This window comes from Triticum aestivum, chromosome 4D (assembly GCF_018294505.1).
Source record: "Triticum aestivum cultivar Chinese Spring chromosome 4D, IWGSC CS RefSeq v2.1, whole genome shotgun sequence".
Lineage (NCBI taxonomy): Eukaryota > Viridiplantae > Streptophyta > Magnoliopsida > Poales > Poaceae > Triticum > Triticum aestivum.
The window spans coordinates 133,357,801-133,371,652 of NC_057805.1; the positions used below are offsets into that span (position 1 = coordinate 133,357,801).

Genomic DNA, 13,852 nt, shown 5'->3' on the forward strand with positions numbered 1-13,852 from the left:
CTACGACTTTAAGATCAAAACTAACCACTCTGATTCTACGATTTTGGTTAGTAGAATCAACGTTTTTACGATTCTGATAGTTAAGAGAATCATGATTCTGACAACCTTCCATATGACCGTTGTTCGCACACTTCTTGTTGTGGCATCTTTTCACCATTGGTTTGTATCTCAGCTTGATGTAAGAATGCTTTTCTTAATGGTGAGCTGCGTGAGGAGGTTTGCATGCAACCACCACTTGGGTATTCTGGTCCTCCTGATATGATTTGCCGTCTTTGCCGCTCTCTCTATGGCCTTAAGCAAGCCCCCCATGCCAAGTTTGAGCGCTTCAACTCCATGGTGACTGCGCTGGTTTTTCGGGGAGTGCTCAGGATCCTACGTTGTTTGTCTGCCTTTCTACTCGTGGTCAGACTCTTCTATATGCTGATGGCATGATCATCTTTGGTGACAACCCCAAGTACATTGCCTTTGAGAACACGTCTTAGTGAGTAGTTTCTTATGTCTAATCTTGGACCTCTTCGCTACTTTCTTGGGATTGAGGTTTCTTCTACCTCTGATGGCTTCTTTATTTCCCAAGAAAAGTATATCTAGGATCTTCTTGCTCGTGCTGCTCTTACTGATGAGCGCATTATTCAGACTCCCATGGAGCTCAATGTTCGCCTCCATGCTTCTAATGGTGACCCCATGTCTGATCCGACGCCTATCGTCATTTTGTTGGGAGTCTTGTCTATGTAGTTGTCACTCGTCTGGATATCTCCTATCCTGTCCATATTTTTAGTCAGTTTGTTTCTGCTCCCACTTCAATTCACTATATCACCTCCTTCGGGTTCTCTTCATGGCACGATCCCTCACCGTCTTCTCTTTCCCTGCTTCAGTTCGTTACAACTTCAGGCCTATTTGGATGCCACATGGGCTGGTGATCCCTCGTATCAACGTCACTTTCTGCTTACTATGTTTTTCTTGGTGGTTCTCTTATTGCCTGGAAGATGAAAAAATAAACTGCAGTTTCCCATTCGAGTGCAGAGACTGAGTTGTGAGCTATGGCTCTTTTGACGGCAAGGGTAACTTGGTCACGATGGTTACTTCACGAGTTTGGTGTTTATGTTACCACACCTACTCCACTCTTGTCTATCAACATTGTATGCGACCCTATGAAGCATGAGCTCACCAATCACATTGGTGTTGATGCTTCTTTGTGAGTGTTGGTGTGCAGGATCAGGTTATTGCTCTTCAGTATGTGTCTTCCCAATTACAGTTGACGGATTTCTTTACAAAGGCCCAGACTAGAGTGCAACATGGTTTCTCTCTCTCCAAACTCAAGTGTTGTTGATCCACCCTGAGGCTGACGCGGGGGGGGGGGGGGGGTGGCGTCGAGTTTTATATTTTCCGTGTAATATCTCATTGTTTAAGAGTTTTCCTGCATATTTACCATAGCTGTACATGTATATATATCGGCCCACGGCCACCAAAAAGTACAAGTTGCTATTTCCCTAACAGGAACCACTTACACATCATCCATTTATAAGGACTACCTAGACTTCCTGACTGAACCTGGCTTATAGATTGACAGGACTCACCTAGAAGGATTTAACCTGGTCACCTGGACAAGGATGGCTAATTGACTACTTACACATTGGAATTCACTTCCTAATTCCATGGACTTATCTCTAAACCAATTCCGAATCTATTATTCATGGATATAATCTAGGTGTCAACTTCTCCCTGAAAGCTGCAAGCTAGCCGCTAGTATTGGTCACATCCTGCCCCTACATGTATGTGCTGTTGCTGATGCTCATGGCCTATGTCCACAAGCACAACAATGAAATGGATGGTACGACACGTTCTGGCACTGATCCAACTGCCTCATGGATACAAGCATGCACAGCAAGAAACAACAAATATAGCAGCTTAAGAGCATCTACAGCCGGGCGCCTCAAACAGCCCTCAAATGCCCAGGCGGACGGCCCGATCACTGACCGGTCAAAAAAAAAAGCGATTCAGACTGGCGCCTCAAACGCCCGGACTGACCGACACCCCTCATATCCAGCCTAAATCTGGGGCAGACATGGGGAGGTTCGGGCACGACCACCATGTCGGACTAGACAACCCGGCTCCATCACAAATTGCACCAAATTCACCAAACCCACCGCGCTCCTCCCTCCCACAAATTCCCATGTCCGATCCCTTGTCGTCGGCCACCCTTGCTCCCCCATCCTCGCCGCCCTAGATGTCGTCCAGCCCGTCCCCCACCACTGTCATGGAGGTTGTGTTTACATCGTCCGTGGGTCTCGCGTCCTTGGCTTTGTCCCGCAAGCCAGAGAACATCGCCCAGAGGGACCGGCGATGGAGGCAGCGGGAGAGGGAAGCGGACCTCGAGGGGGCGTCTATGACTCGCCGCCGCTCGTTTGGTCGCGTACAGGCCCGACACCGGTGGCGCATCGGCTGCCCACGCCCTGTTCGACGGAATGACATAGCAGGACTCGGTACGTTTACTTTGCTCCTCTTCCGATCAACTTTGCATATGTGATGATCAATGTTTTGCATAGACCTTTAGTTCATTTGAAATCATGATAATTGTAGGAATTGATCACGTCGACATGATCAATGGTAATCATGATCCGACCCAAATGCAGTATGAGTTGGGGGATCCAGCTTGTCCTATGTTTGAAGTCGGCGGCACATCAAACCCCAATCCGAACAAGAAAAAGGGAAAGATGCCCAAGGCAAGAGGTCCGGCATTCACAACTTTTGAGGACATCTTGTTGGTTAAATCTTGGTTGGCCACAACATTGGACCTCATACATAGCACGGAGCAAAAAGGCAATCGGTATTGGGAGAAGATCCACAAGCACTATCATGAACACAAGCATTATGTGGAGCCGCATCCTATCGCTACCAACCGCAATGTGGCATCTCTCCAACATCCATCGGGGATAATTAAAGGGGAAGTGAACAAATACGTCGGCTACTATGCACAAGTGCTTGGCCGCCCTCAAAGTGGGATGGGTATGTCCACTCACGTAAGCATAATCACTTCATTTTGTCATAGTTTGAATTGCTTGTATTTTTTGTTGCATTCTCATCGTTATACATGCATTGTTTGCTAGATGATGGTGGCGGCCATTATGTATCAAGAGACGGAGAAGAAGATATTCGGTTTTAGCCATTGTTGGGTGCTATTGAATGGCAAACCAAAGTGGACACAATTTGTGGCCGATCTCAAGGCCGGCAAGAGGAAGAATGATGGCTCAAGCTCCCACCAATCAATTGGGTTAGACATTAGACGACGAAGAGGAAGAAATTGTAGGGGAGAATGGAAGAGCCACCGTGCCAAAGGATAACCGGCAAGTGATGGGAAACAAATAGGAGAAGGCGAGGGCCTCTCGTGATGCTGTGGCTATAAAAATGTCCTCCACTTGGACGGGCATTTTTTCCGTAAGGGAGAGCAAGAAAGAGGAGAGGTACAAGCTCATGTTGGATGCACAAAAAGAGAGGATGGATTGGGACCAGGAGAGGGCGTTCAAGAAGCTGCAAATTGAGGGACAAGATCGAGTTGGAGAAGAGCGAAGCGGTGATCAAATGGAAGATGGAGAAGGCCCAGACATTTGGAGAAATTGAGCTTGAGAATAAGAGGTTGCAACTTGCTCGAGACGCGGAGGATGCCACGATAATGTTGACGGACGAAAGTACCTTGGATGAGCATGCAAAGAAGTGACTTGTGGGAATGAAGGAGATCAACGAACGTAAGGACTACGAAGCAAAGATGATTGCGGAGCAGGAGGCAAGGCTGGCCGCGGAGGAGGAGGCAAGGTTGGCCACGGAGGAGGAGGCATGGATGGTGTCCGGCGAGTGATCCGGCCAGCGAGCGATCTCTCATGCTCGGACTTCAATTACATTTTGGCATGTCCGGACTATCGAACTATGATTTATTTTGCTTTGTCGCATTTGGTAAATTGTTGAATTGTGATGAATTTGTGCTCTATGATCGACGTACATACGAGGAGTCTGGCTGTCCGGCAGGCCAAATGAGGGGCCGCCCGGCGCCGTCTACAGATGCGCCCGCGGGCATATAGGGAGACGGATCTGCCAAATCCGGCTGTAGATGCTCTAATAGGAACGGGTCAGAGACATTAGCATATCTGCAATCTCTATCAACTTCGCAACATTAGCATATCTGCAAATGTGCAGAAAGCATAATCCCCATACCAACATGCCATTCCAAGAAGAAACAAACAAATAAGGCTAAAATGCCTTATAGGATCTTGAACTTTTTTGAACAGTCAACAAGTCCATAAACTTATACAACAAGATTAATAATATGGGGCTGTATATCCATCAGATGAACGAAATTTTTCAAAACGTCAACTTTTGTGTATTAGCCCATAATACTAGAATAGAAAAAACAAAATCAATATTTTATAAAAGATAAAAATAAACAATTACTGAAACAAAAAATATATTTACAATATATAGAATTTCTGGAGAAGTTTTACTCTGATAGAGAAAAACAAGTAGAATATTATATATACAGGATAAAAACTAAACCAGAAATTTTAGTTTGCAGAAGTTGCACACTTTGTACAAAATTTGCACTATGCCGTAAAACATGCAAGAACTAGTATAAAAAGTGCAGTTCAGACCAACCAAGGAGCAATTTTAGGTGGCTCAGATTTACGAAAATTTCAGGCAACTGAGAATTAGCAAATTCGTAATAATATACCTCTTTGTAAATTCTTGCTGCAAGATAATAGTTCCCGTTCTTGAACGCCTCATGCGCTTTAGATTTTGCACTAGTAAGCATGGCTTTCTGAAACATTGAGAGCAACCAAATGATATAAAAAGATTCATTACCACACCTTATCCCTTCCCACATGTTATAACTACTTTCTCCCTGAATCAATGCAATATCTCATCTCAATATCTACCATGTATAAAGTGGTCATGAATATTAAACCTCCTGTCACGCGGTTTATCCATAAAAATAATAATAAAGCTTAGTATCCCCAGTTGGAAGAATTGTTTGATTTGTTTCAACTTCTACATGATTCTACTGTGATCCAACCCAAATTACTGATAGAAGTTAGTCTGACTTATCTCAAATTCACACATTTCAAATGTTCTCTTATCTGCATTGCTTATGACCCAATCTTGCATCCTCTACATCCCCAAGGACAACAAAGCCTTCAGTCACAAGCAAGTTGGAATAGGCTACCTCTGCAGAATCCCCACAGATCATAATCTCATCACTTAAAACTAGTATTTCTTCTTCGCCAATTTATTAGACATTATTTTACCTTAGTTGTTAAATGCTCATCTCTGTCCAAACTGATTTAAAATCAACACGGGGTGTTAACCCTGGCTAGGTTAGTCCTTGCAAGATTCAGAAGAGGTCAAACACATAACCACAGGGATACCAGTAAATCACTATGCACGTTGCATATTACAAACCTAACATGCAATGTGCCGTCAAAGTCATGTCAGAAAGACTATACGGTTTACAAGCTTAACAGAACAGATCAAGGTAAATATTTAAACTGCTTTCAACAAAACTGTATTGCTCCCAAATGATTAGTATGCAACACAATATTTTCATTTCACCGGCTCATAGGTCATAGTTAAGAAAAGCATGCACCAATAAGACTGGCGCACACTTAACATGCATGGTCAATACAATTCTTAGCCACCAATTGTAGTCAAAATTTCAAATAGTCACAGAGAAAGAGTGGGCAATGAATTTCAAGCACATTTCTGAAGTAACAGCAATGAATTTAAGAAACCCCAAACTGGGAAGGTCTCTGTCTGAAAGCTAACAGCCAACATACACAGTTGCACACAAACCATTTAAATAAATATAATAATGGTACTCAAATTATACCTTCACTGGACGCACTGATTTTACATGCCTAATGATCCCATCTACACTCCAGTCACGTACATTTGGAATACGAGAAGTGACCGGAAATAGAATCTCAACATCTTCACGCCTACCAGAGCGGGCAGCAATTTCAATAGGAGCTCGTCCTAACTGCCATGATAACAAGCAGGATTAACTTCACTCAGTATTTGGCAATGGAAAACGACAAACTTGCAGTATGCAAGACATATGAGCAACCATCGGGCACATACACATGGTATGAAATAAAATAAATTCTAGAGATCAGCATAACATTAAGTGCTACAAAAGCCATGTAGTGTATCTTATATTGTAGCAATGAGCACATAAACATGTGATAGGACAGCAACCAAAACTCAAGAACTATATTGTTAACATATGTGATCTAATACTACCCTGACAACTTCTAGGATGAAACAGAGAGGTAGTAACTCTTCCTGGTATTTGCAACCTCTGCTTCATTTTTCCTCCAAAATGGTAAGAACAACTGTTATATTTTTTATCCCAACAACCCAAAGAAGTTCTTTACAAGTTCCATGTAGAAAATTTTGTTCGAAGTGGAAACTCTAAGGTATGTTCTTCCAATCTAGTAGATAGCCTAGAACCATCACGTGCCTCTCCAAATAATAAAATAGAACAGGGGACTGAATTTCAAATGTAGCTTTGATGTTTCATGTATTTTATTCCTATTAGGATAAATCTAGACACCCAAAATAGACCTGCCAATAAGCAAATTCATCCAGATGTTTGTCTCAAGTTAACAGTTTGAAATGGAAAACCAAAAATGAACTTTTACTAGAATATCTTATATTAGGTATAGACACAAAAGCATGCATGTAACAACAAGGTACAACAGCTTACACTGTCAGGAACATTAGCATCCGCACCAGCCAGAACTAAGCACTTCAGGATTTCAGTTGAGCCACTAATGGCAGCAATGATCAATGGTGTCTCTTTACAATTACCATCCACATCAGCACCAGCCTAACAATAAAAATCTGGGTTATATGCTTCATACAACACACATACAAATTGCGTCATAATCATTTGAAGAAAAACAAAGAATTTAGTTGAGTAACATCCTCTTCTTTTCTTTTGAGAATGCATCCTCTTTTTTCATTATTACATAATGTGTAAGTTGATGTACGAAGTAACATAACTCAAGCAGGAGCTTCACACATTTCAGTGAGTGCACAACAGTAGCAATAGCAAGAGCTGTATAACCAGTACCACCCAAAGCTATCTTATGCTGTTGAGAGACTAAGAAATTAGAAATTGCGTATAACTAGAACTAGCATATAATAAATAGCAGATATAACCATGTTACTGTGAGTAAAAACTTATGTCAAAAAGATGAAATAACAAAATTAGCATACACAAACATTGCAAAAGTAAATGAATTAGCTTCTCATATTATCTATGGAAGTTGGTGAATCCTCATCATCCGTGATCCTTCTGGGACATCTGTGACCATTCCTAAAAATGCATACGAAAGAGAAGTAGAAAAAGAAGGGCACGGCTGAGTTTCCAGCACAGTAAATCCATGGACATACAAGAGGCAAAGCTAGATCTTAACAGTTATTGTGCATTGAACGTCAAGCACTAATAAAAATATAGGAACGCTGCAAAGCAAGATCTTAGCGATGAACACACTAGAGTGATACCATGTTAAATCATTGGTAAGCATGCTGAATTCAAGTTGTCAGACATATCATGCAACGATGGTAGCAACTGAGATTATGCATGGATAATGCCGAATGGTGCTCGGAAGCATTTGCCGCCTTCTCAAATAATTTTTTTCGTTCTTCAAAATATTCTCACATGTAGATGACTCCTTATCATGTTCAAATTTCATGTTTTATGAAAAAGTTTGTGTCTTTCTATTGGCGTTGAAAAAAAACAAGCACCTAAAAAATGCCTTTTTAGCTCCTGATTCCTGTGTTTTCATGCAAACTACTCCCTCCGTATCAAAATATAAGATGTTTTTAGGCTAGTTTAGCCTACAAAAACGTCTTATATTTCGGTACAGAGGTAGTACAAGTCAAGAACAAAATTACTAGCACTTGAGGGTACATGATTCACGCGTATATACATGCAATATTTTTATTCTTTGAATTTTGGACGAAAAAAAAGAACATGTAGCTCGGGTGCTGAAAATCTGTCTCCAGTTATGCATATGCTAGGAAAAAGAAGCATGTTGTACAGCCAAGTCTCTAGAATCCACCAACCTAAAAAAAAGGCTTCTACACTCCACCTGGTCACTGGTGGAATGTGTGCAGTGAAGCAGGGAAAATTGGTGGCTCGGCGCTCAAAAGGATACTAAGGGTTGATTAGTAGATGAGAGAAAATGAATGAGAATATGGTTTGAAAACTGGAGCAGGTGAAGAGCCAGACTCCACCTGATTATAGCTTATAGCTAGAAGGAATAAAAACAACAAGTGCAACATGACAAAGCCAGCCACATGAAAAAAAACTCAAATAGGATAAAGTTGATGGATAGGGAAACACTGAAATAAGTATATAAAAAGACTATATTGTCGATCTTACCATTCCAAATAGCATGAAGGTTCAGAAAAAGAAAAGATGGGAGTGACACTTACGTCTGCATGGTGGTCTAGCAAAACTTTCACAATATCATCCCGCCCATCACGGGCAGCAGAATGCAGTGCCGTCCCACCAAGATGTAGTGCATCAACATAAGCTCCACTGGAGAGTAAGAGCTCAACTATTTCACAGCTTCCTGGATAAAAATAATACAGGATATGTTTTAGTCAACTGTAGATTTTTGTTGTAAGTCCTTGTATTCAGGCCATCCTATCTAACAATGTGCTAAGAAACTTCATAAGAAACAAGTCTAAATTAAAGGACATACTGAAATACAGAGTCAATATGTCTTGCGAATTGATTGAGTGAGTATGCATGATGTGGACAAAAGGGCATTTCAAAAAAATTGGACTTGGCTAAAATAAATTAACAATGTCATGAAAAAAACAGATGGCCTGCTAGTTATATTTTCTCCATGATATGACGTCTATGGGGGGGAAAGGAAGAACTTTCGCATACAGCCAGCACCATACTCACTTTCCTCGGATATTTGCCACTATAAAGAATATTTGGTCAGAAATCTTTACTCCGTGTCTCACGGATATATAGGTCCTCGCTCCTCACGCAGTAGTACACAGGGAGATGAAGAACAATTTATGAATGATGAGTGTATGCAATAGATACTTATGCGTAGAGATCGATACTACCTGCTGCAGCAGCAAGGTGGAGGGGAGTACTCCCACTGTCGTTGAGCTTCATTGTAGCAGCACCTTGATCAAGAAAGTAGCGCACCAAATCCACATTCTGACGGCCAATCGCAACAGTCAAAGGCGTTTCGCCTGTCAGGGACAACAGAGCAGAGAAGCTTAGCACAAATTCAGCCCATCCAAACGAACAACTGCCTGGATTGAATGAACGAGAGCCACTGCACCAAATCAACAAAACCAGGGATGATTCAGTGCGTGAATGAGAGCTCCTGTACTTATTACGGAAAGGAAAGGAGAGGGCTTGAAGGAAGGCGACGCACCCATCGGGCCTACGTCATCGACATCCAGCCGGATGTCCTCGACCAGGTAGCGGCACACGGACAGGCTCCCGCCTAGGGCCGCGGTGTGCAACAAGCCCATGCCGTAGCCGTCCCTGACCGCGCCCATCTTCTCAGCGAGGCGACTGCCTTCCGCCCCCCTTCCCACCACCCTCGCCGCCTCTGAAATGCAAAACGAATCGGCGCCAAAATCAGCACGGAAACAGACGGGAACCGGAAAATGAAGAAAGTAATCGCGGACGCGGACAGAGGGAGGTAGTCCTTACTCTTGACGAGGTGGAGCTCGCCGTCGAAGGCCGCCTTGAGGAAGCCCTGGTCGAAGGAAGGGTTGGAGGTGCGGCTGGGGTCCCATGAAGGGAGGCCGCCGCCGCCGCGGTCGAAGGCAGCGGGAGGGAAGAGAGGCGGCTGCGGTGCCATGGCAACGGGGTTGGCAGAATGGCAGTACGTAGGGCTTTAACCAGGGGTTGTAGAAGGGGTCGGGCGAGGAGGAGGGAGGAGCGGACGGGAAGGGAGGGAATGCAGTGGAGGCCGGGGAGGACGACGCGTGCGAGGACAGGTAGAAATGGGGCGTGTTTGAGTAGAAAATTACATCTACCGGAATACCTTTTTTTAGTAAAACATCCTCTTTATTTATTAAAAGTAATGGTTACATCATCTATAAAAAAATTACAATATCATTCATAGGTTCCTCGAACCAATCCCTTGTCTCAGAAAATTTAGCTAATCTAGCAATTTCATGAGCTTAATTTGCCTCTTTATTACAATGTTCAAATCTAATTGACGAGAAACCACAAGCCATAAAATAACAATCATCAAACATATCAGCCGTCGCTCCCGCTGAATGTCCTCCATTCTTCCTTATGTCAATTACTTCCATATTGTCGGAGTTAACAACAAGATGGTTGCCTCCCGCCTGTTGTGCAAGTAATATGCCAAATCGTAGTGCCATGGCTTCTGTTGTTAAAACATCTGCACACCAATTCATCCTCCAATTCTCTCAAACGATGAATCTTCCTTTGTCATCTCTAAGTACAGCTCCTGTTGTGCTTCTAAGCATGTCTTGGTCGAAAGAAGCATCGACATTTAATTTCACAAAACCTAGAGGAGGTCTCATCCATCCCTCTATTCTATTTGTTGCCCTCGAGGATTGGACATTAACATAGTTTGTCGTTATAGCACGGGCTCCCATCGAAATTTGGTATGTATCTTGGGATTTCCCTTGATGGACTAGCGAACGTCTTTCCCATCATAAATACCAGGCTGTTATAGCGATCAGTTCGCGAACATTCTGTATGCCCACTTTAGATAGCTCATGTTCTGACATAAAAAGTATAAACTCGAGTACTGCTTCTCCCGCACGATCGATCGCACATGCTTTTTAATGGCTTCATGCAATCCTAGCTTCTCCCAAACCTTTTTTGCCTTTTGACACATAAATCACAAGTGTTTTGTGTCTTCAGGCCCATTTGAACATGATGGGCAGATGGGCGAAACTTTCATATGTCTATTTGCAAGTGTCACACGACACAGGAGTGTTCCGTGTAAGGTCCGTCAAATAAAAATCTGCATCTTTGTTGGACAAGATAATTTCCAAATCTTACCCCAAATAGCATTGACATTTATTCCTCCCATGCTATTTGTGTGTTGCAATTTCCTCACGTGTTGCTTGTTCCATTTCTCAAGATAAGCAGAACGAACCGTGAACATTCCATTCTTTGTAAAACTCCAAGCAACGAAATCTAACATGTTATACGTGGGGAGGGGAATCGCAAGCACCCTCTAAGCATCAATTGGCCACAATGTTTGTCTTACTAAATCTTCATCCCAGCAGTTGTTGATTGGATCTATAAGATCAGCAACTTTTGATAGGAGAGGGCAACTTCTAACATCTATCGGAAGACCTCGTTTGGTTAAAGGAGTTAACTACAATGAGATTGCCTCATCCTAGCAATACTTAAAATCAGTTCGGGTTAAACTGGTAATTACTAAATATTTTAATTATGAGATATAATAGATGGATGTCAAAATGATTCTCATGATATGAAAATAGAACTAAGGTTGTATATTTGATACGGTTCAAGGTAATTTTGTCGATCGATGGGATGCTAGTAAGTGAGCAAACTTCAAGAGATCCTATAATAGATTGAAACAAGCATAATAAAGTTAAAATCATTATTCCGATGAAATGGTCAAATAATTTGATCTCATCGAGGAAAGCAAAGATGCTTATATATACAAGAAAGTATGTGGCAGCATAATAATATTTTTAAACAATATGTGTACTTGACACATTGTTAATTGGAATTAATACAAATTTCTTGATACTAACTAAGACTTTATTAAAACTAGTTTTTCAATAAAGTACTTAACCAATATATAGTCCTGGTATTAGGCATAACAATCTATGGAGATAGTAGTGTCTAATCAGCCTTAACCAAAATACATAATGACAAAATATTAAAAGTAGTTTAGTATGAAAAACGTTAGGAAGAGTTTCTTGTCAAAGTTGCATGAAAAAAGCTCTTAGCAACAATCGGTATCTTGAAATACTGACGAATGAAATACATGACTTCAATCACACTTGTGTTAATTTCATGGTATGTAAATAACCAGATATGATCATACTCGAAGTAAGTTGTGAGTAAAGTTACCAAAATGGTCAAATTATTGATCATAGGACAATAGTGAAAATGTCATTAAGTATTGACAACATGTTTCTTGTTGGGGAACGTAGCAGAAATAAAAAAAATTCTACGCATCACCAAGATCAATCTATGGATTAACTAGCAACGAGAGACAGGGGAGTGCATCTTCATACCCTTGAAGATCGCGATGCGGAAGCGTTGCAAGAACGCGGTTGGTGGAGTCGTACACGAAGCGATTCAGATCACGGACGAATCCGATCTAAGCACCGAACAACGGTGCCTCCGCGTTCAACACACATGCAGCCCGGTGACGTCTCCCGTGCCTTGATCCAGCAAGGAGAGAGGGAGAGGTTGGGGAAGACTCCGTCCAGCAGCAGCACAACGGCATGGTGGTGATGGAGGAGCGTGGCACTCCAGCAGGGCTTCGCCAAGCACTGCGAGAGACGAGGAGGGAGAGGGGAAGGGCTGTGCCAAGAGAGAGGGAGACTCGTGTCTATGGCAGCCCCAAAACCCGCACTATATATAGGGGAAGGGGAGGGGCTGCGCCCCCATCTAGGGTTCCCCCCTAGGGGTGGCGGCCAGCCCTAGATTGGATGGAGGGGGCGGCCAAGAGGGGGAGAGAGGGGGGGCGCACCCTAGGTGGGCCTTAGGCCCATCTGAGCCTAGGGTTTTCCCCTTCCCCCCTTTCCATGCGCCTTGGGCCTCTTGTGGGAGGTGCACCAGCCCACCTAGGGGCTGGTCCCTTCCCACACTTGGCCCACGCAAGCCTCCGGGGTTGGTGGCCCCTCTCGGTGGACCCCCGGAACCCTCCGGTGGTCCCGGTACATTACCGGTGACGCCCGAAACTCTTCCGGTGGCCAAAACCTCACTTCCTATATATTATTCTTTACCTCCGGACCATTCCGGAACTCCTCGTGACGTCCGGGATCTCATCCGGGACTCCGAACAACATTCGGTAACCACGTATATCTATTCCCTATAACCCTAGCGTCATCGAACCTTAAGTGTGTAGACCCTACGTGTAACACCCCGGATGTAACTTTCCATATTTGTAACTCCAACTCTTGCCATTTTCGGCTATGTGTTATGATATTCCCTTCGTGGTCGGGTTTTGTTTTTCGTTTTGCATTTTGGTCATGTCATGCATCTCATATCATGTCATCATGTGCATTGCATTTGCATACGTGTTCGTCTCAGGCATCCGAGCATTTTCCCCGTTGTCCGTTTTGCAATCCAGCGCTCCCACCTCCTCCGGTGCACCCCTCTTGTTTTCTGTCGTGAGCGGGTGTCAAACGTTCTCGGAATGGACCGAGGCTTATCAAGTGGCCTTGGTATACCACCGGGAGACCACCGGTCAAGTTTCGTTCCATCTGGAGGTCGTTTGGTACTCCAACGGTTAACCGGGTAACCGCAATGTCCGTCTGTGTGTTGCAGCAAAAAACCCCTCAAAACCAGCCCAAAACCCCTCTAACTCACTTCCATGCTCTAGGTCGTTCGATCACGATCGTGTGGGCGAAAACAGCACTCCGTTTGGACTCTCCTAGCTCCCTCTACCTATATATATGCCTCCCCTCCCGAAATAATCCGCAGATGAAACCCTAGCATTTTTCCCCGCCGCCGTCGGACACGTCCGTACCCCACCGGACAAACACGCCACCGCCCGTAGCCTCTCCGCGCCCGCCACGTGGCGCGCCACTGTTCGCCGCCGACGCCGGCCCGCGAGCCCGT

General features: G+C 43.7%; 1 protein-coding gene across 24 annotated transcripts in view; it reads right to left on the reverse strand.

Annotated features, from left to right (window-relative positions):
* Window positions 1–10,018, reverse strand: part of LOC123096847 (ankyrin repeat and SAM domain-containing protein 1A) — a 29,355-nt gene extending 19,337 nt beyond the window's left edge. For all 24 annotated transcript variants that reach the window (XM_044518642.1, XM_044518641.1, XM_044518638.1 and 21 more), the window contains exons 1-7: window positions 9,746–10,018; window positions 9,462–9,641; window positions 9,142–9,273; window positions 8,491–8,630; window positions 6,752–6,874; window positions 5,873–6,022; window positions 4,718–4,804 (exon numbers count right to left, since the gene is read on the reverse strand). In XM_044518642.1, coding sequence (XP_044374577.1) covers window positions 4,718–4,804; window positions 5,873–6,022; window positions 6,752–6,874; window positions 8,491–8,630; window positions 9,142–9,273; window positions 9,462–9,641; window positions 9,746–9,896 — 963 coding nt within the window. In that variant the 5' untranslated portion in view covers window positions 9,897–10,018. The remainder of the gene's footprint in view (window positions 1–4,717; window positions 4,805–5,872; window positions 6,023–6,751; window positions 6,875–8,490; window positions 8,631–9,141; window positions 9,274–9,461; window positions 9,642–9,745) is intronic.
* Between the last annotated feature and the right edge of the window lie 3,834 nt (window positions 10,019–13,852).